We start from the raw sequence: 23,279 nt of genomic DNA on the forward strand, positions 1-23,279 counted from the left end.
ACAAGTTATGTAGGCTGCTGCTGCTGGGCGCGCCAAGCGTGCGCCATTTGGAGGAGCTTTAAAGCCGGCTTGTCCTTCTTTTCGTCTTCAGGGAATACCAGGTCGTAGTATTCTTCCGTTGCGCCGTCGCCAAGTTCGCGGCGCTTCTTAAGCACGCGTGGCATCCTCTCTTGCACGGCAGCGACCTTGCTTTCATCGCCGTGCTCTTCCTCGAACACTTTCCACGCCTCCAAGAGTACCACAGATTCGTCCTTTAGCTCTTGTTCACGCAAATTCTCGTAGCCACGTTTGAAAATGTTGCGAGTCTCTTCTGCCGCCCCAGCGCGTCGCTGCGCGCGAAGTGCTTCTTCCTCACTGGAAAGCGTGCTTTTTGCACCCTCCTCTTCAGCGTCCGCATCTTCGTCCTCTTCGAATGCGAGTGCCGCAGCCATTTTGCCCAATGCATAGCTAATCCATACCTTGACGTGCCCTGTGCGCTCCAAAAGACGCTCGTACAAGGCATCCACGCGCTCCATTTCGCGTTCGCCAAATTCGAAGTCGATATACGCTTTCCACAACACCTCCGGCATGTCTAAGCCGCCCAAATCTGACTCGGATTGGGTGATGCCAAGCTCATAAATTGCACGCGCGCGGTCCAAATCAAAGAGATTTTGCTCGAGCTCTGCAAACCGGACCCAGGTGCTCGAGCTCGTGGGATCCCACTCCAGCGACTTTTCATACAATTTGCGGGCACGATCAAATTCTTTTAATGCGAGCTCCAGCTCAATGTACCCCGCATACAGCTTCTTTTTTGGCGCGAGTCCAATCGCAGTCCCTAAAATTTTCCGCGCAACAGCAATGTCCAAGCGACGCACTTCAAATTTAGCATACGCAAGCCAGAGTTTAGCAAAGGTAAACTCACGGTGTGGTACAATAGACACGGCTGTGGCATATACTTTTTTAGCAAGCTCAAGGTCTTTGGTATCCAGCTCTTCAAAGAGAGCGTAGCGGAGCCAGAGATAGATATATCTCCGCCACAACCGCTTTTCGTACGCCGGTGGAACTTGCGCAGTCGCGCGCTCGTACACTTGGCGCACTTTTTCGCGCGCCATCTCCAGCATAGATTCGGGTGCATCATCCTCAAGCAAAGTACGATAAGAGTCTTCCTCCAACCGCGTATAGTCAAACCACGTATCATAGTTGCCCGTGCCTTGTCCAGATTCGAGCTCCTCTTCGTACTGCAGGCGGCGTTTCTGTGTGACTGTGTCTTCCACGCCTTTAATGTTACCGAACTGCTTTTCAAAGCGTGTATAACTGGCATAGATGCCTTCACTTTTGGCGCGTGGGAGCCGTTCAAGGGCATACTTGTAGATCATACGTGCGCGGTCATACTCGGTTTGTCGCGTCTCCATCTTGGCGAATGCTGTGAACACCGTTTGCACGCGCTCCAACACGCTCTCATCTTCCCCGAAAAAGTCGAGCGCCATGTGAAAGACACGTCGCGTTTTCTCTAGATCGCCACGGTCCTCTTCGTACTTGGCCCATCGAATCCACTGCCTAGGCGTCGGATGGCACGTCACGGCACGCTCCCAGACTGCGCTTGCACGCTCATATTCATTGTACCGAAGCTCGAATGAAATGTACGCACTCCACGCACGCTCCTCTGGCTCCCAGCTCATCCAGCGCTCAAAAATTTCCCTGGTGCCGCCCACGTTGCCCAACAACTCTTCCACATGCACGTATTTGTACCAAAGCTGGTCGATGCGAGGAAGAATCGAAACGGCACGGTCAAACAGGTTTCGCGCATGGTTCACATTCCGCGCCTTTAGCTCTTGTTCCGTGTATCGTATCCATAATGGAATATGGTGAGGGTTGACATCCAAAGCGCGCTCAAATACGGACCGCGCGCGGTCCATTTGACCTTGATTCGCTTCCCACGTCGCATATCGTATCCACGATACCATCTATGGTTAGCATCACTGCATTAATTTACATACATTGCCGCGAAGGCGTCGGATAGCATCCTCGAAATCTTTACGCTTGCGCGCACGGTAGTCATCCAGCTCTTCGTAGTCCTCAATTCGGTGCCGAGCTAGTCCTTGCAAGGGCTTATCTTGGTTCTCTTGCGCCTCACGAAGAAGCTGCTCAGCGGTGATCTGAACCGGCGCTGGCGCGCGATTCTTGATCCGCGGTGCCTGCCGTTCTGCCTCCATGCTGGCACAGAAAAGGGCGCGCCGTCGCTGGATGGTGCAGATCACGTGATCCAGTAAATTGACGTTGTACGCAGCTCGAGCAGACGCGCCACTCTGAATTGTGTCGAACCCATTTTCCCGTTGAAGCGAAGATGCTCGCTTCGCAATCGGAGAAATCTCCGGAGCCTTTGAAGCTTGCATGTGCAAAATGTATTCAGGGCCATCGGGCGTCGGGGTGTAAACACCAGGATGGATCAAGAGGACCCTTGTATGTGATAAAAAGGCGGGGCCGGCCTCAATCGCAGTGCAATACGTGCCGAGAGATGCGGAAGCGCACAGGGAGACATGTGCGATGTATATGCGGCATTAGTGCTAACGAAAATACCCCTACAACTTCTAAGCTTCTCAAAAATACAAACCCCAAGGAACACAACGCAGACGAGATGCAAGTGTCATCCAAAACCAAGATCAAGATCCAGTCCTCACCATTGTCCTTTGAAAATTTGCTCAATCCTTGTCAATGTCAAACGAATGGTATTTGCAAGTGCTGTTCTCTGGACTTTATATGGCCTACGGAGCAAGGAAATGGATCTTGCTGCGGTTCCTCTAACGATACTGGTGCCTCGACAAAGAGACTTGAAGGACTGGATAATACCGATTCTGCCATGAACATGAACAAGCTCTACCATCCTACGTGTAATTGCGAGCTGGCTTGCGCTTGTCGAGGCTGTTTGCACAACACGACCACACCCAAAGAACCCGTACCAGCTCCTTTGGAAAGCAACATGCTAGAGAAAGAGAACTGTAATACATGTGTCGCTTGCGATATTGAACTCACGGGACCCTCCGGCATCGACCAAGTCGACAAATGGATGGAGTCGAATTAGCCAAATGCGGCTACAAAAAAGTCTCCGAGCGGCGATACGGAATCGGCCGTGACCGTTTTTTTTCTTGGCTTGCACAACGCCAGTGTAATTTTACAGCTGTTCTAGAAAAATGGCTTATTATGTACAATATCATTATGTAGCAATTATGCAGTTATCTTCATTGCAAAACAACCACGCATGGAACACAAATCGAAATAATTCTGCCAGGTACAGTTGCTTTACGATGCGCGGAAAATAAAAATAAAAATTGGGCCCAACCGGGAATTGAACCCGGGACCTCTCCCAAGCTCAGGGCTCCCCTGAGGGTTTCGTTCTTCCCGAAGGGAGTATAATGCGACTATACTATTAGGCCTTACTCGTGCCAGAACTGTCGCCATGGTTATACATAATTGAGACGCAATAAAAATAACAGGGTTCAAGCAACGACGATTTAATAAATATATTTGGTCGTGTCTATTTCATGCTGTGGATTCCACATTACCAAAGGGCGCGACGCTCGCGACGCTCCTCAGAGGCAACGCGCTTGTTCATGCCCCATGTAGCACTCTGAAGCTTGCGCTCAGCAGCACGGGCGTTACGGATTTGCTTCGGCACAGGTGCAACAATGCTTACAAACGTAGGCGAGCAACCGAACTGCTTGGCGAGCTTGCCAGCAGTGTTACTGTATGGTGCCTCTGCACGAAGCTGCTGAATCTGTGCAATTTCCGTCTCAGTGAGAGTCTTGCCCGACGTACGCTGGCGCAATTGAGGAGGCAGCGAACCGAGATCCGCCTCACTTACCGGCACAGCACTGTCGAAAAGCGCATTGGCACTTTCCAAGGTCGTGCGGCCAGAAACAGGCGTGGGAGGCGCACGGGAAATAAATGTTGCGCCCGATTCTAAAACCGAACGCGAAGAACGGCCGGTATTCAAAGGGTCGCGAGGGCGTCGCACCGGAGCATTACGCAACGAAATAGCGCTCGTTGCAAATCCGCGCTTCTGGTTCGGGGATGCGTTCGAAGCGTATCCACGCAAGCCAAAGCTCCAGCCCTTGGGCCCATTCCAAGTGCCCTTGACGAAGCTGTTAAAGTACACCCACGGGAAGAAGGACTTTTTAAGATGGTAGAACACAGACTGGGGTTTCGACTGATCGATACCATACTTGGAAAAAGTTTCTTTGGGCAAGGCGTTGTACACAAACTCGGCCAAGAGCACCTTGCCGTACTCGGTAATGAGTGGGCAAGAAGTGTATCCGTCGTACTGACCCACTATCGGCTTCTTCTCAATAGCAGACAAGAGGTTTTCAACGAGGACAGGTGCTTCGCCGGTAATAGCAGCAGCCGTCTTGCTCGTCGGAAGCGAGCTCGAGTCGCCAAGCGCCCATACGTTGTCGAACTTGACGCTTTGCAGGGTTGCAGGGTCAACAGCGCAATAACCTGCCTCGTTAGCGAGCAGGGAATCGGCGAGAAACTTGGGAGGTTTCATCCGTGGCGTGACGTGCAAAAAGTCGAAGTTCATGCGAACCTTTTCGCCGCTGGGAAGCGCAAAAATGGCCGTGTCGTCTTCGACCGCGACCAGATCGTGTTGAAAAAGCCCGCCTACACCGCGCTCTTCACGCAGATTGTTAAGCACTTCACTGTACTTGGGAACACTAAACATGGTGGGCATGCCGGTAGCAAAGTCGACGTCAACAGGGGAGTCCGGGTTGTGCGGCTTAAAGAGTCCCGCCTTCGTCCACAGGTCCAAAGCCATCCACATGATCTTCTGCGGCGCACCAGCGCACTTAATGGGTGAACCGGGCTGCGTGAAAATCGCTTTTCCGTTCTTGAACGCTTTGATCTTGTTGAAGACCTTGTCCACTGTGGCGTAGGTGTAGATTGAGGCGACTTTGGAGTTCGGGTCTGCCAGCGCCTTTCCGAGCCCTTCAATGTTGTCCAAATTGATTTCGAAGCCAGAAGCAACAACAAGGTCACCGTATGTAAGCTTTTCACCGCTCGCAGTCGTCACTTGGTTCTGCCCAGGCTCGAACGTTGATACTGCATCTTGATACAGCTGGATCTTGGGATTGATCAACGAAGATACTTTGCGGCGCATTGCATCGCGTGTAGAAAGACCACCTCCGACAAGTGTCCATCCGGGTTGGTAGTTATGCCACTCGGATGGCTCCACAATCGCGATATCGTCTTGCTTAAATTTTTCAGAACGCAAGAGCTGGTGCGCTACAGTCAAGCCTGCAGTACCACCACCGACAACGACTACCTTGTGGGAAGCATCGGCTGCCAATGTAGATGTAGAAAAGAGGCGTGTTGGCCCGCGTTGGTGAACAACGGCTCGGACAGATCCCAGGAACATGATGAGATAGGTGTACAATACGAGGCATTCGCGGCGGGGCAGCATCCAACACGTGACACTATTGCGTGCTTTGCCATACAGAAATCGCTATATTACATACGCTAAGAATTAGATGCGCCATGAAGGCGCGTGATAAAACGGACCGTCGATCACAATGCAGTCTTGCCGCGAGATTCGTACGGTAAAAATACCATGAGGGCTGAAGTAACCAAGAAAAATGCACCGGAAACGTAGATAGGCGTTTTGTAATCGTCGCTCGCGTACACAGCAATGAGCGTCGCAACGACACCAAAAACGCGCTGCACACTCATGGAAAGGCCATCACCTGTACCACGTTGCGGAGCGGGAAACACTTCGTAGGTCATGGCGTAGAGAACTGCGTACATTGCATTTTGCGTCAAACTCGTAGCACAGTTCCAGCCCAATACAGCAGAAGACGTTTTTGCGGTGGTGAATAGGAACAGGAAAATGCCCGTCAGTGCGGTGAAGAACGCCATAGTGTATTTGCGCCCCGCAAACGGAGCCTCAACAAGCAAAGCTGCCATAAAACTGCCTGGAATACCGCAAGCGGCAATTTCGACAAGCTGGCGATACTCTTCTGTCATGGACAGATCAGTAATTGCCTGGCCCAAATAGAGGGCAATGAAGGAATTGTACAATGGATAGGCAAGACCAATTGCGCCCCAGCAAGAGCAAACCAAGATTGTATTGAGCGCCATCTTCGGCGATGCAAATAGTGCGCTCACAGGCGACTTGTGCATCGCTCTGTACAATTCCATTGCCTTCTTAGGATTCAATGCGTAACTCCATTCGAACGACCTAGAAATTGAATCTCTCAATGGCTTTGGAGGACGTATACGCAGCGTACCAACCTGCTTTTCGTCCTCCTTCTCCGCCTTGGCGCGAGGATCGGGGTTCTGCTCTTCTGCGTTCATCGTGCGGCCAAGCCCAGCCAAACGGAGCTTCTCCAAGGTGAGTGTGGTCTCCTTGCCATTTTCACGCGCAATAAACAAAAGCACCTCGTACGCCTCCTCTACACGGTTTGTTGCGAGCAAATATTTAGGCGACTCCGGGATTGGATAGACAAAAAAGCGGATGATCCACATGAGCAGCACCACACCACCAAGAAGAAACCAGGCATACCGCCAGCCTGCATTTTTTGACCAACTGCAATCTGCGCTGGTATCACAATGCCAGTTTGCAATAAAAGCCCAGCCGATCAATGCGGCAAACAGCTGCCCAAGGCACCAGAAAATAGAAAGGAAAGTAAGGACCCATTGGTACGGTCCAGGGATGTATTCAATCAACATAGCGCCATCCACGGGCAAGTTTCCACCAAGGCCAAGGCCTAGGAAGCCCAAAAGGATGCACATGGCGGGGAAGTTGTTTGATGCCCCTACAGCGATACCAAACACGGCAGATATAAATAGCGAGATGTTCCACGAAGGTCGACGACCAATAATATCTGATGCAAAGCCCCAGCCAGTGGATCCGACTAGCAAGCCACAATACAAGGATAATGTGGCAAATTGTACATGCTCTGGACCAAACTCCAGCTTGGCTTGCGGTAATGTCATGGACAGGATTTCGAACCAAATGTTGTCTGCCAGCCAGCCAAAGCCAGCCAAAATTGTGAGCTTTACTTGAAATTTTCCAAACCCGATTTCATCGTTGATTGCAGAGTTTAAAAGCGCGACTTGGCGTTCGTATTGTGTGGAAACGCCATACTCTCTTGCAATAAGCGTGTGCGAGTCAATGGAATCCGCATCATCAACGGTGTTTGTCTCGCCCTCTACATCCCTAGGTAGTCCAGGATGACTTTCAGGCGCTTCGTATGTGACGCCCGGTCTGTTTGCCGGCTGCGCCGGATCAATACTGCACATTGCGAGTGGACCGAGTGGACTCGCCTCCGCATTTGAGGCCTTTCTGCTTTTTATGCTCCATGTCAGTCACGTGTACATATACACCACGCGACCATCAAGTGACGCATCATGCATCGCGTCGCGAGCCGGAAGTGGATCGTGCCAACCGGTCGTACGTGGACACGCGCATCGTCGACATATGTTCTAAAATCCCAAGCAGCGACTACTGCGGCTAAGCCTGTCGCAGCTCCGAGCGCGCGCAGTGAATCAGTGCCCACGCCACAGCGCTCGGGGCTGTCGGTGAAAGAAGCCGCACGTACGACAGCACCGACTCCCGAAGCTACACCGCACACGAAGGATGCCAACGTAATTGATTGGACGAGTGGGTTTGAGGGAATTGGACGACACCCATTTGCTCCCGAGATTGCGCAAGTGCTGAACCAAGCGCTGGTCAAGGAGGATGTGGAAATCAAGCCCGACGGTCTTTTGTACCTCCCTGAGATCAAGTACCGCCGCATTTTGAACTATGCATTTGGTCCCGGCGGCTGGGGTCTCGTTCCGCGAGGTGAACTGGAGGTGACACAAAATATGGTGAGCCGCGATTGGGCGCTTGTGTGTCTTGGACGCTTTGTGTCCACCGCGCGTGGCGAACAAGAGTATTTTAAGCCGAGCGGCGTACCGACGGCGACTGAAGGGGCCAAATCAAATGCACTGATGCGCTGCTGCAAGGATCTCGGCATTGCGTCGGAGCTGTGGGATCCCCGTTTTATTCGCAGCTTTAAAACGAAGAACTGCATTGAAGTATGGGTTGCAGGCACGGACGGCAAGAAGCGGAAGCTATGGCGCCGCAGAGATGATGCACCGTTCGAGTATCCATACAAAGAGTCTGGTCCTGTGTCACGTTAGATATTGTAGCTACCTATCTCGTTTTACGCTTGCCACGTCCCGACTTGGCTTTGCTACGGTAAGAGCCGGCTTCTACTACATCGTCGTCACGATCGCGCTCATCTTCCAGACTCGCTGCCTGTCTCCGCTTCCGTTTCCCTGCACCACCAGCGCCGCCAATCCCCGTCTCTTGCATCTCGCGGACGGCGGCCCTTTGTGCATCGCCAACGCGTTCGGACAAGAGCATGACCATGTCGCGGTCGCTTGCGCCCGGGAACTCTTCCAAGCGCTTGCCAATCGCCGTCTCAATCCGCTGCAGAAGCTCGATATCGTACTGCGTCACCAGTGTTACACTGCGTCCCTGCCGTCCTGCACGCGCGGTTCGTCCAACGCGATGGATATAGTCTTTGGAGTGCGTGGGGATATCAAAGTTTATGACCAAGTCGACTGCCGGAATATCTAACCCACGCGCAGCGACGTCAGTGCATACCATGATATCCCTTCCGCCGGACTTGAACTTGTTCAATGCGCCGAGGCGTGCCGTTTGCGAGAGCTGTCCATGTAATGGAATCGCCGAGAAGCCAAGCAGACGCAGCATGACCGCGAGGCGTTGCGCATCATGCACCGTACGTGTAAAGACAATGATCGAATGGCCCGCCTGTTCGTTTGCAAGATGCACTAAGTACGTGTCTTTGTGCGCGAAAGGCATAAACACATAGTATTGGTGCAGTGTAGACACGGTGGAATATTTGGTGCCAATTTCCACACGCACAGGGCTGCGTAGGCTCGCCCGCTGGAGCTTGGCAACCTTGGTAGTCATCGTCGCGCTGAAAAGCATCGTGGTACGCTCCTTGGGAATGTTTTGTAGAAGCTTGTCAATAATCGGACCAAAGTCGAGGTCGAGCAGTCGGTCGGCCTCGTCCATGACCAAGTACTTTAAACCACGCAGGCTGAATCCTTTTGTGTTTTCCAAATGATCCTGCAAGCGTCCCGGTGTCGCAACTATGACATGAGGGCGCTTTGAAAGCGCAATTGCCTGTGTCATCATGTCCATACCACCGACAATCGTCGCACACCGAGCGCCGATTGTCGCGCCGAGTGCCTCGATCTGTTGCGCAATTTGGTAAGACAGTTCACGGGTGGGAGCAAGGATGCACGCAAACAATGGGCGTGGATTATCCCACAACGCTTGCAGGATCGGAATGCTGAACGCCGCCGTCTTGCCGCTACCCGTTTGTGCCAGACCAATGACGTCTTTTCCGTCCAGCGCTTCGGGGATTGCTTTGGCTTGGATCGCCGTTGGCTTGGTAAAGTTTAGTTTCTCACACGCATCACATATCGGATCAATTATTCCGAGCTCCTTGAATGTAGTGGGTTCATACTCTGTTGCTTCTTTGTGCTCAGGCGAAGCTTCTCTGGAGGACATCGTCGTCCGCCAAAAAAAAAATGGCGACCTCCACAACTCCACGTGCCTGCGCGGGTTTCTGTTTTTCTCCACAGCCACTATCGTCACCATGCCTTGGGACCAATGGCGCATTGACTTTAACGAGAAAATGGATCGCTACGGGGAGGAAAAGCTACAAAAATTGCGTGGTAACCGCCCTTCGCACTCATCTTATGAAGAACGAATAGCGTCGATGCGTAGCAACGGCGGCGCACTGGGAAGTGTTTCCATCGCTACGCCCGCGCGAAATATACCGCCACCCCCGCCAGGCTCGCAAGCCGCTCCACCTCCAAGTTCACAATTTGGGGGAGCAAGTAATCCAGCTCCTGTATACGATATGAAGGCCATGCAGGCAGCGATTCCGCCGGAAAACACGACTGTGCATTTTTCGCAATTCACAGACGAGGAGAAAAAAGATTTCTTTGCGATGTTGGACGAGTTCTTTTCTGCGCGCACGCATGCCGCAGATATGTGGTACGTAATAGCGGTTTTGCTTAAGCAGTGCTGACCTCGGATTCTCTAGATAGGCTCGACGATGCTTTCGATACGAGAAGCTTAAAAGCCATTGGCCATGGCCTTTGCTCCACCGTGTTCAAAGCGCCTTTTGCACCTCGCTACCGGCTCACGGAGGAGGGAGGCATTGCAGCGGAGGTGTGCATAAAACAAGTGGATGTCGACGAGCAGATCCCGCCACATAATGTGCAGCACGAGGTAAATCTTCTTCAACGCCTCCGTCACGCTCACATTGGCACCCTTTTTGCCGCGTTCACAGATACACCAGACCAATTCACAATGACATACAATTTGGTTATGCCGTTGTATCCCTGCAAACTTACGGATATTCTCAGCGACCCGCAATTTCGCCCTGACACAGACTACGCTGCTGACAAACAGCAGTTGTCCGCGTGGGTTGTGTATATGCATGGCAAGGGGTATGCTGCGTTTGTCTATTCCATCCTTCATCAAGTCCTTTCCGCACTGGAATACTTGCACAGCGAACAAGTTGCTCATCGCGATATCAAGCCAGCGAATGTCTTGCTGGCCAGCGATGGCACTGTGAAGCTTATTGATTTCGACGTCGCTTGGTTTGCAGGGATACACGAACAAGCTCCGTTTGGTCCTGCTGCAACCAAGGACGAGTGCGACCGTGCGCGCATCAGTGATGTAGGCACGGGTGCTTTTCGCGCGCCGGAACTCTTGTTTGCGCCAGAGCACGGCTATGATGCGTACAGTGCGGACATATGGTCATTTGGCATGTTACTAACGACCTTTTTCACTGATGTGGAGCCGGTCGCTACTGCAAGCGAGGGCGAGGAAGAGAGTTGGCGCGATCCCGCTTCGGAAGTCACGCCTTGGCAGCGAGCATTGTTCCCACCCGAACCCTGCTCACCCAAGAGGCCTATGTTTATGCAAAAGTCCTGCGTGTATGCGCGCAAGACTTTGTTTGATGCTTCGCATGGCGACGTTGGCTATGCGGGTGACATGTTCAAAATGCTGGGCTTGCCCGACGAGTACGCAGCGTGGCCAGAGTCTGCCGATTTCCAACCTATGTTGAAACAATTTCCCTTTGTGGCACAGCCCGAAGGACAGCCATTGGAGCCGCGCATGCCGCTTTTGCAAGTGCTGGGCATGGACAAGACGCCGCAGGCGACTGCGTTGCACGCTTTGGTTAAAAAGCTCGTACCAATGTTGTTGCGTCTCTCTGCAAGCCAACGGCCGACGGCAGCAGCAATGCTTTGCGAAGTGGAAAGTATGCATTCGTCATGCTGCTAATGTATCTACAGCGCCACGGAACTGCTGTGTATTTCCACACCCCTTTTTCTCATAAATTTCTAGATATTTTGGCAGCTTTTGTTAGCATGCAACTGTATACTTACCCAATGCATAATGTTTTTAATCCGCTGCGAATTTACAGGGTGTGTAGAGACCATTGCTTTCGCTTTATCTGCGAGCACACTCTCATGCTCGCCCTCTTCGGAATCCATGCGTTTCCTGTGGTAAGTGTGTACCGCAGGCAAACCCACCAGAAACTGCTGGTCAGTGTGCTTTGCAAAGGCAACGTACTCAATCGCCTCTCTAGGATTGAAGCATGCCTGGGCCATAATGCGCAGGCCCAGCGTATCCGCTGCAAGTCAGCATCGCACCGCTGCACATACCTTCCGTCTCCATGGTCCGCGAATTTGGTAACGTGAGCAAAAGATTTAGCCCAATTTGACTGAGTCCAATGTCAATGCCCAGTATATCCAGCAAAAATGTACCGATCATGAGGACCTTGTAGCCCGACATTTTTTCTGCGGAATGTCGAGCCAGCTGGTGTGAAATTTCGTGCGAAAGCACGGTGGCTAGCCCATCGTCATTCTTGCACACCGGCAATATTCCTGTAAATACAAAAATGTTGCCACCTGGAAGGACAAACGCATTTTTTTGCGGGTCGCGGATCACATGTACTGTCCATTTCGTGGGCGGCGCATCCGGCGCGCGGTTCTTGTCCAGCTCGGCGGCTGCGGCCGCAATGCGGGATACAACGCGTTGGACTTGTGTGACTGCGGGTGAACGGGGAGGCAACATCTTGCCCGCATACGTTTGCATCGTTTGCTGGTATGCGTCTTTTCCCACAGCGAGCTCATCGCGCATGTTCACGTCCATGAAACGCCAGCGCCCAGTGGAAGGAACTTTTTGCAGGTGGAAAATATAGTACGTGCCCACTCCGACTACGCCAACCAGCAGTATGACGATGCGCGGATTACTCACCAGAGATTCGCGCCCGGTACTCGTCTGCGAGCTGTATTGCTGCTGTGCAGGTGCTATTTGGTATCCGTACGGCGCTCCCCATGACTGTGGGCTTGGGTCGTGCCGCTCTGTACGCTGTGCCCAAGGCGGGCGGTTTCCAAATTGCTTTTCTACACCTTCTAGAAGCGCTTTTTGGAATAAGTCCTCGTTTGTTAAAGACTGCGATTTGGCGCGGGGCCGAGCGATACGCCGTGCATCGTTTGTCAGTCGCGATGCTTCATGCGCCGGCGTCGTATGCAACGCACGTATGCGCACACCCCACGCCAGTGCAGTCCGCTCGGCAAAAGCATACCTAGCGTACGACATCAGCGGCCGGCTACTGGCTGCCCCGCAGTACAATGCTAGAAAAAGGCTGCAGCGGCAAATCTGACGGGCTGCATGCTGACAAATACATGGGTTAATGGCTGCCTATCACAACATATTATTTTCCGAAGAAGCACGAAACGGTACCCTACTCCAGATCATTTTTCCTCCGATCCATTGTGCCAGAATGTCGGAGAGCGAGCAGGGGAAGGGCGTGTCCGAAGTTGCACATAAGGAACAAACCCCACAAGTTGCTCATGAGGAAGTGGATAGTGCACATCTTGATTTAAATGATGATGACAAGGCGTTAGCAGCGCGTATGGGCCATCGATCGGATTTTGCGCGCGAATTTAAGAGTTTCTCGACAATTTCGTATGCGTTCGCAATTATGGGTTTGGTATCATCCATTGCAACGACCTTTAATAGTCCATTTATGCTTGGCGGACCTGCATCTACAGTCTGGGCATGGTTTATGGGGTCTTGTTTTAATATGACCCTAGGAACATCCATTGCGGAGCTCGTTTCAGCCTATCCGTCCTCCGGCGGTCTCTATTCCGCCAGTGGTCTTTTGGTGCCGATAAAATACCGCGCGTTCACTGCATGGTGTGTAGGATGGCTCAATTTTACGGGTCAAATTGCAGGTATTGCAGGTTCCGAGTGGGGTTTGGCCCAAATGATATACGCCTGGGCACATGTGATTTCCAATGGGCAGTTCGTCGCGAACAGAAACCAAACGGTCGGTCTCTATGTGGCGCTGATGATCATTCATGGGGTCATCAATAGTCTTGGGACGCGAACCTTGGCACGCTTGACTAGTGGGTATGTGATTGTCAATATCGGCATTACCTTTGTCATTATTATTACTGTTCTGGCTTGTACGCCATTGAATGAAATGAATTCGGCCAGCTATACATTTACTGAGATTGTAAATCAGAGTGGATGGGGAGCATCGAATCCAATGGGCGGGGACGCCATCGCGTTCCTGTTTGGTCTATACTCTGTTCAATTCGTGATGACGGACTATGATGCTACTGCGCATATCTCGGAGGAAGTTCACCGTGCGGCGATTGCTGCGCCGGTTGCTATCATGATTGCTGTAGCTGGTACAGGGGCTGTTGGCTGGGTGCTCAACATTGTCCTTGTCATTACGTCTGGCAGGGACATTATTACCAGTGACCCGGATACGTTCCCTGGCGGTCTAGCCATGGCCGAAATTATCCGCTACCGCATTGGCAAGGTTGGGTTCCTTGTCATTTGGCCATTTGTATGCCTGGTCGCATTTTTCGTCGTGACCACGGCCTTGCAAGCCAATGCACGCTCTTTCTATGCATTTTCCCGCGACAGGGGTCTTCCTGATAATTTGTTTTTTGCGCGGATTTCCAAATACACAAAAACTACTGTTAATGCCGTATGGCTTGTCGTATTCTGGTGCATTGCACTCGGCTTTTTGGGCTTTGCTTCCCAAGCAGCAGTGAATGCCATTTTTGCGCTTGCTGCGCTTGGTATGGACTTGTCGTACCTGGTTCCAATTATTTGCAGGCAAGTATTTGCGAATCACCCCGAAGTCCAGTTTCAGCCAGGTCCATTCACACTGGGCACTGGGTTCTTTGGGAAAGCGATAAATTATACTGCAATTGCGTGGACACTTTTTGAATGTACCGTACTTTCGATCCCAACGGTATTGCCTTTTGATGCACAGAATTTCAACTATTCGTGGGTTATTATGGTTGGTGTCTTGTTGCTGGCCATTATATGGTACGCAGCTTATGCACACAAATATTACCGTGGTCCCATTAGCACATTGACTCCTGATCTACTGAAGAAGCTCGGCATTGTCACTGTTCAGGAAGAGGCCATTGCCAACTCTCCAGAGATGGCTGACGCACAGTCTTTTGAGCACATCAAGAATAAGTGATGAGCACTATTTTTTTCGTTCGTATTATACCCCGCACGTTGCATACATAATGCAGGTATAGGTAACACCGGTGTAGCGTTAGAAACATACATAAACATATATATATATTGTAGCAGTGTTCTACAATGCTATTAGTACGCAGTCATTTTTTTGGATCTGGGCATGGTGTGTAATGTAGTTGGACACAAAAGTCAAACTACATTACACGCATTATCAAGAAAAAAAAAGAAAAAAACATTGTGGTGCGCTGTACTTCCGCATCAATTCTCCTGGCCAGGATCGATGTAGCTCATCGCGGGATGCTATTTTTCCGGCGATACAGTTTTGTTGTTAGCTGCATTTTGGGTTGATTCGTTTGCCAAGCTAGCAATCGCTTCGTCCATGCGGCGAATTGCATCGTCGACCTTGCCTTCAAGACGCGCAAATCGCGACTCCATCGCGTCAGATTCATGGCGAATGCGCCGCTCAACCGTTTCGTCAAACACATTACTGCTCCTCTGCAACGTTTGCAAAAGAGTATTGCTAGATCGAATTTGGTATTCCAACGTGGCCTTCAAGGTGCGGCTGTCTGAAAGACTGTCAAAAAAGTCTGAAAATAAAGACAAAAACTGGATTTTGTTAGCGACAGGGGAGCGTGGAAGAGGCACTCCTTGCTCGCTCTCCAATGCATCGTTTCCTCTGCAATCCTGGTTAGGATCTCTTGTACTTTGATCATGCATTGCATGGAAATTTTGGCCAAAATGACTGGTGTGGTATGCGGGTGATGACAGCACGGCAGTCTGAGGTGCAAACAGGCGTGCACGGTTTGGAGTAGAGGCATATTCTTGGTCTCCATTGGCGTAAGAACCTCGCCTGTACGCTTCATGCTCGGAGCTGTGGTATTGGGTAAAAGGAGGTATCCGCGCAGAGTCGTAATCGCGCGCGTGAAACATGGTTGGCGGGGATGGCAGACGTGCTTCGCGGCCGAATTGGAGTTGGTTTGGTGGCGCTGAGCAAGCGGGTTGATGGTTTTCGTGATTATACAGCATTTCTCGGGTGCGCGGCTGATCTGGATATGTGTCCAAGTGCAGATTTGGCGCCTTGGACATGGCGAGGGGACCACGACGCTGCATAATGGATCGGTACGTCGGCGTTTTCTCACCCGGGCCCTTGCTATGTTCGCTCGACTTGTCTAAGTCGCCATCGATCACCCTGCCAAGAGAGCGACGTTTGCGTGCGCGTTCTGGAGAAGAATCGTGGTGCACGTTCAAGCTACGCGCATGTTGTTCTTTTGGGTACGGTCCGACTGACCGGCGCATGTCGCTGGGGCGCGCGGCCGCATTCCCAGAGCTGTATGCGCCACGTCTGGAATGATCGTGCGATCCATTCACATCCCATGTCGTTCTGCGATCTGCGTTCGGGGAAACAGGGTGCCGCGCCAGTGGCGCATCCGCCGGGGTGCCCATCTCAGAGATCCTGGGTGAGGGCATTGGCGTAATTAAACAAACTGTAGACAACAACAGTTCGTCGGTAAGAATCTAAGCGAGCCAAGCGAGCATACACGTAATGCGTGTTTAAAAACTGACTGCGCTCGACGTGATTACGAGCCAAACGAGGAAACGGCGCAATACGATTGTCAAACCCTTGTGCGGAATAGTGAATTTTTTCTATGCAGCCGTCCCTGCAAAACCCTGTGAATCCCTGCGAAACCTGCGCAATGCATTAATTACGCTATGATGACTAATCACGCACAGGCCTCGGTTCGCATGCTGCAGCAAATCTTTGCAGCATGCCATCGTCTACCGTGGAGGCGCAAGGCCGGGGTAATGGTATGGGCTCTGCATGGCGGGGATCCAGGTACGATGCCAAAATTCCGACTCCTGTTCAGATAGCGCGGGGTCATCTTGCGCTTCGAGCATGCGCCTGAGACTATCCTCTGGTACCAACGCCGGCTGCCACGGGTTGGGCGATGCAAGATGCAAAAGGGACCACACTGCGCCGCCCAATGCATTGAGCTCTGCTTGGATAGATGTGCTATCCCCGCCTTGCTCGGCCAAGTAGACACCACGCAAATAGACTGCGCGCACACATAATAATAGAAACTCGGCATCGCGCACCAATGCTTCCCATCCACCACTTGGCGGCAAATGTCCACGCGCGCGTCCATAGAGCATAGGCTGTCCCTCCCGTGGGCTTGTCACATGGAATACCCACTGCATACCCTGGTCAGCCAACGCGCGGCGGGCATAGATGCGTGCGTTTGCCGTCAGTTTGTCTCTGCTCTCCCTTGCAGGCTGCCAATGGGCGACGAGCCAAGCATCGGTTCTTGTCAGTGCGGCAGACGCAAGCGAAGCGTAGATGGACGCTCTTGCACGCGAGATGGTATTGGACATATTTGTCGCGCCCTGTACTAGTGACGTGGATTGTTCGTACGGAACCCATTCCAGCGGCGCGTACGGAATTGAAGCGCTTGCAGCATTGCTTACTGTCGTCGAGCTTGGTCCTTTTCCAAGCGGCTCAAATGCAGCAGCGGCCGTATTAAGACACTTTACGGCCAATGCACAATGCTCCCAGACCAGCGCGGCATTGGAAGGTGCCCCTTGACGGATACGGATGCCTGCCAATGCGTGTGCGTGGTCTCCAATGTCGCAAATATACGATACAATCGTTTCTTCTTCGCGCTGCCGCGCTCCACGCACCGCGGTGAGAGACTGTGGCGGCGGCGCGATGGCAAGCAATGCGGTAGCGCGCTGCGAGACCTCTTGCTCTACAGCGTCGAGCGTTAGTGCATCGGCGGCCTCGGAAGGCCATGGTACTGCACCCGCAGCAGCGACTTCCGATGCGCGCTGCACGGCCGCAACACGCACAACAATCGCAGCCATGGTCAATGCCATACACTGATGATCCCATTCTTCCTCAGGGCTCTGAGAAGCGCCGAACCCAGGGGGAAGTGAAGCGATAAACGCATCTACGCTCGCTTGTATCCGCTGTGCCTCATGAACAAAATGTGCAATGGCATTGGCATCTTCTGCCTCACCGAGAAGGGCAGCCACGCATGCCAGCTCCTCGCTGTACGTCTCGAGCAAAGATGAAGGTGCGACGAGGGAAGATGTAAATGCGTCCGCAAACCCACTCGTGTCCGGCACAGGCGAAGAGGGCATGCTGGGAACAGATGTGCCGCTTTCGCCCATTGGTACTTGTGCGGAGAGCACGGCAGTTTGCCCTTGAGCTGTTTCGTGAAGCAAGTGGAGTGCCTGAGTATACAGAAGAAAAGGCGTAGGCGTAGGCGCCGTGCTGGGCAAGTGCTGCTGGGTAAGCTCGCTCAGTGCACGGAGCGCCGGCGAAAGATCGGTAGGCCCAAGCCCAAATTCGTAGTACAGTTCTCCGAGCGCCTGGAGAGCACTCGCACAATTTGACATGACGTCGAGCCGCGAGGCGTCGGGTATACCATCGTGTACATGTGGCGCACATCGCAATGCATCCACGTACAAGTGAACAGCGGTGCATAATGCATTGTCAGCAGCGGACGGCGACAAGAACTCGGTGCCTAACACATATTGCACTCGTGCCCTGCAATAAGTAGAAAAGAATACGTACGCATTGTATAGCGCGTCGACGGACTGCGGCGCATATTCTATCGCGCGTGCATAAAATGCAAACGCTTGCTCATAATGACTCTTGTCAGATGGAATGCATCACGTACCGCTGCGCCTTTTCTCCGGTCGAAAAACGCTCACCCCGCTCCTCTTGGCCCACACCTTCATCCATGCACGCCTCGAACGAGTCTGCCTCCTTCTTGCGCCACGTACCTTTCTCCTTGCGAACGCGCATGCTTGGAAGAAGAAAGGGTTGGTGTCAATATTACTAAGCTGTCTGCAGAAGGCACGGACGCAACGCGCCCATTGTCACAACGTGCAGCTGCGACGGTGAAAGGTGTGGCTTTACCATGGCACCCGAGCCTGAAAATGGCAAGGATGCATACGCAGCATGCATGGCAGATATCGGCGATCCGCACATGATGCATCCGCTGCGCCGCATCGTCATAGGACCACTACCTGCCAGCATGGTGTCGTCGCGCACCTTGATTGAAGCTGCGCGGGAAACCCATGCTCCGGTGGACGACATCCTTGCAGAGGATCCTTCAACTTCGGATGTCCAGTCGCCGTTTCCGCGACTGTTTCGCCAACGATCGATGTCTACATTGCCGCGCACGCCGACGCTGGCGCGCACTAAAGATCTGCGGCACTCGGCCAGCACGAGTTCGCTGGCAGAGGGTGCATTCAACTTGCAGCCACGGATTATGACGCAGGCGATGGAACCGCTAGCAGAAGAGCCGCTCTCGTACACGGATGACGTGTCGGAACTGCCCCCCAACATACGTTCTGTCCCACCGCGCTCACAACGCCAATCACGACGTACACAGTCTGGGGCATCGCTGCAGGATACGTTTTCCGCAAGCTCTGATGCTTTGCCAAAAGACTACGGCTTGGGAAAGCACCGCCGTCGATTTCCAACGGGGTGGAAGCATTACGCGCGCCGACATGACTCTCGTGAAACGCAAGCGAGCAGTCCGTATGGGCATTCTATACGCAACACTTCACAAACCTACTATCATGACCGCAATTTTAGCCAGTACTCGATGCGCAGTGCTCCGCCGCCCATGTATCTCTTTCGTGACGAGCAGTTCCAATGGCTCTCCTCGCGTGCACAGCGCGACTTGGAGTATTATACTGCGGTTCCCGCGATGCATCACCGTATGTTGGGCTCTTCCTTTGAGGTCGGGGCCAAGTTTTATGAGGAGCTAGACAAGACGTTTTTGCAGCCCCAAAAAGCAGCGCGCGAGCAAAGGCTTGTTTGGCCGCACAGGCGCGCGAATTCGGGAGCACAAGGACCCAATAGCGCGCCCATGCAACACACACAGAATGATGCACACCTTGATACCTCCATGCCTCGAGCCTCGACCATACCCACAAGCGCACCTCTTTCTGCACCCCAGCCAGGCGCGCCAAAAGAGCCTCCAGAAGACCAAGAAGTGGCGTCGGTTCAACGTGCGCGCACCGTTGCTGTCGCTAAGCCAGAAAATGCCGGCGATCTCAATGATAAATGGAGCGATGCGCAACGGCAAGTGCAGCGAGGCAAGTCGCTGGTGGGCAAACCTGGAAAACGATCCGTGGTAATGGAGCGACTCGAGCAAGAGATTGCAGACATTAAAAGCCAAGCGGCACCGACTCGTTTCAATCTGCCGAATCCCGACGCTGCACCCAACCAAGACACAGCTGATGTACATGATGCGTGCAGCCGCAACTCTGCGCCGCGCAAGTCGAACGCATGCAGCGAAACGGCGAGCCATGCATGTACGTCGAGTGCAGATCGGTCACGCAGCAGCAATTCGGCGCACACCCGTTCCGAGGCATCCGACAAAAGCTCTCTGGATTCCATTCCGGCAACGCCCACGGTTGTCATTCCCACCAAGGCCACAAAATCGTCCAAATCCATTTTTCTTGACAATAAATCGGTCCGCCCCGGAGAGCGCCTCGACAAGTCGACCAGGCTAATGCTGGAAAAAAAAGGAAAGCGCAAGGTAACGTTTGCAAAATCATCTTTTGCGCCGTCTTTGCTTAGCGCTACTGCCGAGGATCTTACATCGAACCTTGTTGCGCATGGCGAGCCCATTCCTGTTGGGCCTGGCAACTGTGCGCCAGCATCCGCGGACGAAGTTCTCTCGCGCCCAAGCGATCCGCCCATACCCGTCGAGCACGTCAAATGGGACTTGCTGAAGCGGGCCAAGGAGCTTTCTGAACCGATCTCGAGCGTCGCATCGCCCGTCCTGAAACGAGACCGTATGCTGGTCAAGGTGCAATATGCCTCCAATATGGATCCATCTGTCACCTTTAATCAGTTTGAGGCACGCAAGTACGAAATTCGGTCGTTTGCATGGCTCGAATTTATCGTGGTGCTTCGCCTCGGTAAATTAGAGTTGTGGAGCGAGCCCATGGTGCGTGGTCGTTTGCTTGGTCACACGAACAAGCTTAAGCTGCGTCATTCAATCGTACTTGAGCGTGGTGTAACGTATTTTTCGGTTTATTCCGTGGTTGACAGACTGTTTTGTCTCACATTACCCCGACGTATCAATCCCGATACCAAACAGTCGAGGAAGAGTAGAATCCCGTTTCGCCGCTCGGGCACTTTGATCCTCATTTTAAATGCGCGTACCATGTCTAGTGCAGCCGACTGGACATGGATACTGTACCGGCAATTGGGGGGAACCATTCCCAAGCACCTCATTGTCCACATCCCCGATATTTCTGTGCGCATCCGCGTTCCAGTCCCAGAACTTGACACCCAAGAACCGCTAAAAGGCGACCACGAATACCACGGCGCTTTGGATACGCAAGGGTATGAGGAGGAAGAACAGTGGACCCGGTACGGCCAAATGACACAGGTCGAAATGATCCGCGCCGTAGGCCGGCTCGTAAAAGTGATGCCAAATTGGGCTTGGCTGAGCGAGCGCTTGCGTTCTGAAGGACTGAAGACCAACTTGGCCTGGCGAGCCGGGAGTGTCTACGACTGGGTGACGTACGATACGACTGCCCAAGGTTTCCCGCGGTTCTGGTCGGTAATGTCGGGTGGGCTTTTGCTTGCGAGTCGGCGTGTACCTGTACTAGAGCTCGCGGAAAACTTGCACTACCCTTCCAATACACTTCATCCCAATGGTACCAAACTACAGGAGCCTCCTGCTTTGGAAGGATTCCTTTGGCGCATTCGCCCCGTTTCAAATACAAGCACAATCATCTACTTTACCTCGCAGAAGAATCTCTTGTTTATGACGCGCGAGTCGCGCAGTTTTGCGCCGGATAATTATTTTGGTTTGCCACTGGACCCAAAATTCGACGTGCCAAGCATGGATTATCAGGAACGCTTGCGCGCGTTTGCCGATGATTTCGCCAAGCGTGATCATGTGCGTCAACAACTCCAAATTCGCTACTCGGAAGGCCTGATCGATTTGCGCGATGTTTGTGCGATACAGAGTACTGGTACGGGTGTATCCATCAACACCAGCCTTTCCCCCACCACCGTCTCGCTCGGCGCGCAGCTTGACACTCCGCTGCATGCTTACTTCAACATACCCAATTTGTACACCCTTTTTGATTACGATGGCCGCCGCGACAAGATTATTAGCCTTCTCAACTTTCCCACCGGCGTCGAAGCGGGGGGTGAGGGCGATCTTGGTTTGCAGGACGCGCCGGACAAATCCAAGGCACGCGCGTACCGCCAATTTGACTTGCTGCTCAGCAACGGGAGACGAATTTCCCTCGAAGCTATTTCGGCTGACATGGCGCAGGAATGGATCGTGCGCTTGATTGAGATGACCATTTATTGGGCGTGTCGAATGAAAATGGACAAGTGGGTGCTGATGAACGAGTCTGGGAACAATCCCAACGTATCCCACTTTCATTCGTTTACAGGAAATCACCAAGAACACTCGTCCTTGTCCTTGCGTTTGCTCTGGAACTGGTGCCCAATTAATGGCTGCCGTGCGGTGCGATGCAGCGGGCAGCTTTACTGGCGCGGCGATCATCGACACCACAATTTCATAAACCAGTACTTTGTGGTTTGTGCCGGCACCATTGTTCCGTTCAAATTGATGTCGTCTGTGCGCTCAGCAACCTCGCGTCAGAACGAAGGTATTTTGTACAAGCGTGTGGACCCACTTATTTTGCTCCGTGACGCGTACATCTACACGGGCACCACTGGCGACTCGTCGAAGGATATCAACGCAGGTCTAGGCTCCTCGCGCCGCGTCCGGACCATGTCCAGCGTGGGCGAGCCACAAATTCCGCGTCTTTTCAAAGACGGTCTTGGCAGCATCGATAAGGACGACGATTGTACGTTTGTGTTGCGCGTGCGCATGGGCCACGACAGTTTATCTGCGCATCAGAATGTGTATCGTCTAGCGCGCGGAAAATCAGTCGATGCAGACGCCGAGTTTATTCCTAGCTTGTCGGACCATGGGTACGGGCAACTCATTTTCCGCGCCAAGACCACGATCGAACGCGATCTTTGGGTGCGTGCCATTGCGCTGGAAATTGAGTCCTTGGCGCGCTCGGAAATAGACCGGGATGTCACGATCCGCAAACGCGGAAATATTTATTGAAATACATGTACTATCAGCATAGCAGGCATTATGCCATAGACTTGGGTCGCTTTGCCCCGTACTTGGACCGAGACGTTGTTCGTCCAACTACGCCGCCAAAATCAAGTGCACCACGCACAAGGGTATACCGCACACCGGGCACATCCTGCACACGGCCTCCTCGCATAAGTACAACACTGTGCTCCTGTAGATTGTGACCCTCTCCGGGGATGTACGCAGTCACTGTGCGTCCGTTGGAGAGGCGAACACGCGCCATTTTACGAATCGCCGAGTTGGGTTTCTTCGGTTTCGAGGTAAAGATCTTGGTGCAGACACCTTTCACAAAAGGACACCCTTCCAATGCAGGTACGCGGTTCACCGGTGGTCGGTGCGGCCGTCGTGCACCGCGCATTGCTTGCTGCAACGTCACGGATAGACGCGCCGAAGTAGTGAACTGACGCGGCGCTACCGGGACACAGCTCGAGCGCATGACAGAAAACGTACAGGCTGCTGCTACCGCTGGTTTGCACGCAGCAAGAAGCACGCTCCGCGGCGCGCGTACGCTTGCAGCAGTGCGG

At 52.9% G+C, this 23,279-nt stretch overlaps 12 protein-coding genes and 1 non-coding gene across 13 annotated transcripts; 4 read left to right on the forward strand and 9 right to left on the reverse strand.

Moving 5' to 3' along the window:
• Positions 1 to 5: 5 nt before the first annotated feature.
• Positions 6 to 2,192, reverse strand: CLF1 (NineTeen Complex (NTC) component; the record flags this gene model as incomplete). The annotated part of the gene is made up of 2 exons (XM_056207728.1): positions 6 to 1,943; positions 1,977 to 2,192. The coding sequence occupies 2 exons, from the start codon at positions 2,190 to 2,192 to the stop codon at positions 6 to 8; spliced, it is 2,154 nt and encodes a 717-aa protein (XP_056063703.1).
• Positions 2,193 to 3,307: 1,115 nt separating this feature from the next.
• MVES1_002909 lies at positions 3,308 to 3,410 on the reverse strand. The gene has a single exon. It is a non-coding gene; the product is annotated as a tRNA-Pro (tRNA).
• A 125-nt stretch (positions 3,411 to 3,535) lies between these two features.
• MVES1_002910 (eukaryotic sulfide quinone oxidoreductase) lies at positions 3,536 to 5,389 on the reverse strand (the record flags this gene model as incomplete). Its single annotated transcript, XM_056207729.1, has 1 exon — positions 3,536 to 5,389. One exon carries the CDS (start codon positions 5,387 to 5,389, stop codon positions 3,536 to 3,538), a length of 1,854 nt encoding a protein of 617 aa, XP_056063704.1.
• A 149-nt stretch (positions 5,390 to 5,538) lies between these two features.
• MVES1_002911 (uncharacterized protein) lies at positions 5,539 to 7,272 on the reverse strand (the record flags this gene model as incomplete). Its single annotated transcript, XM_056207730.1, has 1 exon — positions 5,539 to 7,272. One exon carries the CDS (start codon positions 7,270 to 7,272, stop codon positions 5,539 to 5,541), a length of 1,734 nt encoding a protein of 577 aa, XP_056063705.1.
• A 108-nt stretch (positions 7,273 to 7,380) lies between these two features.
• Positions 7,381 to 8,157, forward strand: MVES1_002912 (uncharacterized protein; the record flags this gene model as incomplete). The annotated part of the gene is made up of 2 exons (XM_056207731.1): positions 7,381 to 7,423; positions 7,472 to 8,157. 2 exons carry the CDS (start codon positions 7,381 to 7,383, stop codon positions 8,155 to 8,157), a joined length of 729 nt encoding a protein of 242 aa, XP_056063706.1.
• A 13-nt stretch (positions 8,158 to 8,170) lies between these two features.
• On the reverse strand, positions 8,171 to 9,562 carry RRP3 (RNA helicase; the record flags this gene model as incomplete). The annotated part of the gene is made up of 1 exon (XM_056207732.1): positions 8,171 to 9,562. The coding sequence occupies one exon, from the start codon at positions 9,560 to 9,562 to the stop codon at positions 8,171 to 8,173; it is 1,392 nt and encodes a 463-aa protein (XP_056063707.1).
• Positions 9,563 to 9,650: 88 nt separating this feature from the next.
• On the forward strand, positions 9,651 to 11,353 carry MVES1_002914 (uncharacterized protein; the record flags this gene model as incomplete). The annotated part of the gene is made up of 2 exons (XM_056207733.1): positions 9,651 to 10,054; positions 10,108 to 11,353. 2 exons carry the CDS (start codon positions 9,651 to 9,653, stop codon positions 11,351 to 11,353), a joined length of 1,650 nt encoding a protein of 549 aa, XP_056063708.1.
• Positions 11,354 to 11,539: 186 nt separating this feature from the next.
• Positions 11,540 to 12,226, reverse strand: OMA1 (metalloendopeptidase; the record flags this gene model as incomplete). Its single annotated transcript, XM_056207734.1, has 3 exons — positions 11,540 to 11,572; positions 11,605 to 11,705; positions 11,737 to 12,226. 3 exons carry the CDS (start codon positions 12,224 to 12,226, stop codon positions 11,540 to 11,542), a joined length of 624 nt encoding a protein of 207 aa, XP_056063709.1.
• A 634-nt stretch (positions 12,227 to 12,860) lies between these two features.
• On the forward strand, positions 12,861 to 14,588 carry TPO5 (polyamine transporter tpo5; the record flags this gene model as incomplete). The annotated part of the gene is made up of 1 exon (XM_056207735.1): positions 12,861 to 14,588. The coding sequence occupies one exon, from the start codon at positions 12,861 to 12,863 to the stop codon at positions 14,586 to 14,588; it is 1,728 nt and encodes a 575-aa protein (XP_056063710.1).
• A 302-nt stretch (positions 14,589 to 14,890) lies between these two features.
• Positions 14,891 to 15,423, reverse strand: MVES1_002917 (uncharacterized protein; the record flags this gene model as incomplete). Its single annotated transcript, XM_056207736.1, has 2 exons — positions 14,891 to 15,266; positions 15,362 to 15,423. 2 exons carry the CDS (start codon positions 15,421 to 15,423, stop codon positions 14,891 to 14,893), a joined length of 438 nt encoding a protein of 145 aa, XP_056063711.1.
• Positions 15,424 to 16,366: 943 nt separating this feature from the next.
• Positions 16,367 to 18,398, reverse strand: MVES1_002918 (uncharacterized protein; the record flags this gene model as incomplete). The annotated part of the gene is made up of 3 exons (XM_056207737.1): positions 16,367 to 18,137; positions 18,165 to 18,242; positions 18,271 to 18,398. 3 exons carry the CDS (start codon positions 18,396 to 18,398, stop codon positions 16,367 to 16,369), a joined length of 1,977 nt encoding a protein of 658 aa, XP_056063712.1.
• A 232-nt stretch (positions 18,399 to 18,630) lies between these two features.
• On the forward strand, positions 18,631 to 22,722 carry MVES1_002919 (uncharacterized protein; the record flags this gene model as incomplete). Its single annotated transcript, XM_056207738.1, has 1 exon — positions 18,631 to 22,722. One exon carries the CDS (start codon positions 18,631 to 18,633, stop codon positions 22,720 to 22,722), a length of 4,092 nt encoding a protein of 1,363 aa, XP_056063713.1.
• A 28-nt stretch (positions 22,723 to 22,750) lies between these two features.
• MVES1_002920 (uncharacterized protein) lies at positions 22,751 to 23,191 on the reverse strand (the record flags this gene model as incomplete). The annotated part of the gene is made up of 1 exon (XM_056207739.1): positions 22,751 to 23,191. The coding sequence occupies one exon, from the start codon at positions 23,189 to 23,191 to the stop codon at positions 22,751 to 22,753; it is 441 nt and encodes a 146-aa protein (XP_056063714.1).
• Between the last annotated feature and the right edge of the window lie 88 nt (positions 23,192 to 23,279).

This window comes from Malassezia vespertilionis, chromosome 6, assembly GCF_029542925.1.
Source record: "Malassezia vespertilionis chromosome 6, complete sequence".
Classification (NCBI taxonomy): Eukaryota; Fungi; Basidiomycota; class Malasseziomycetes; order Malasseziales; family Malasseziaceae; genus Malassezia; species Malassezia vespertilionis.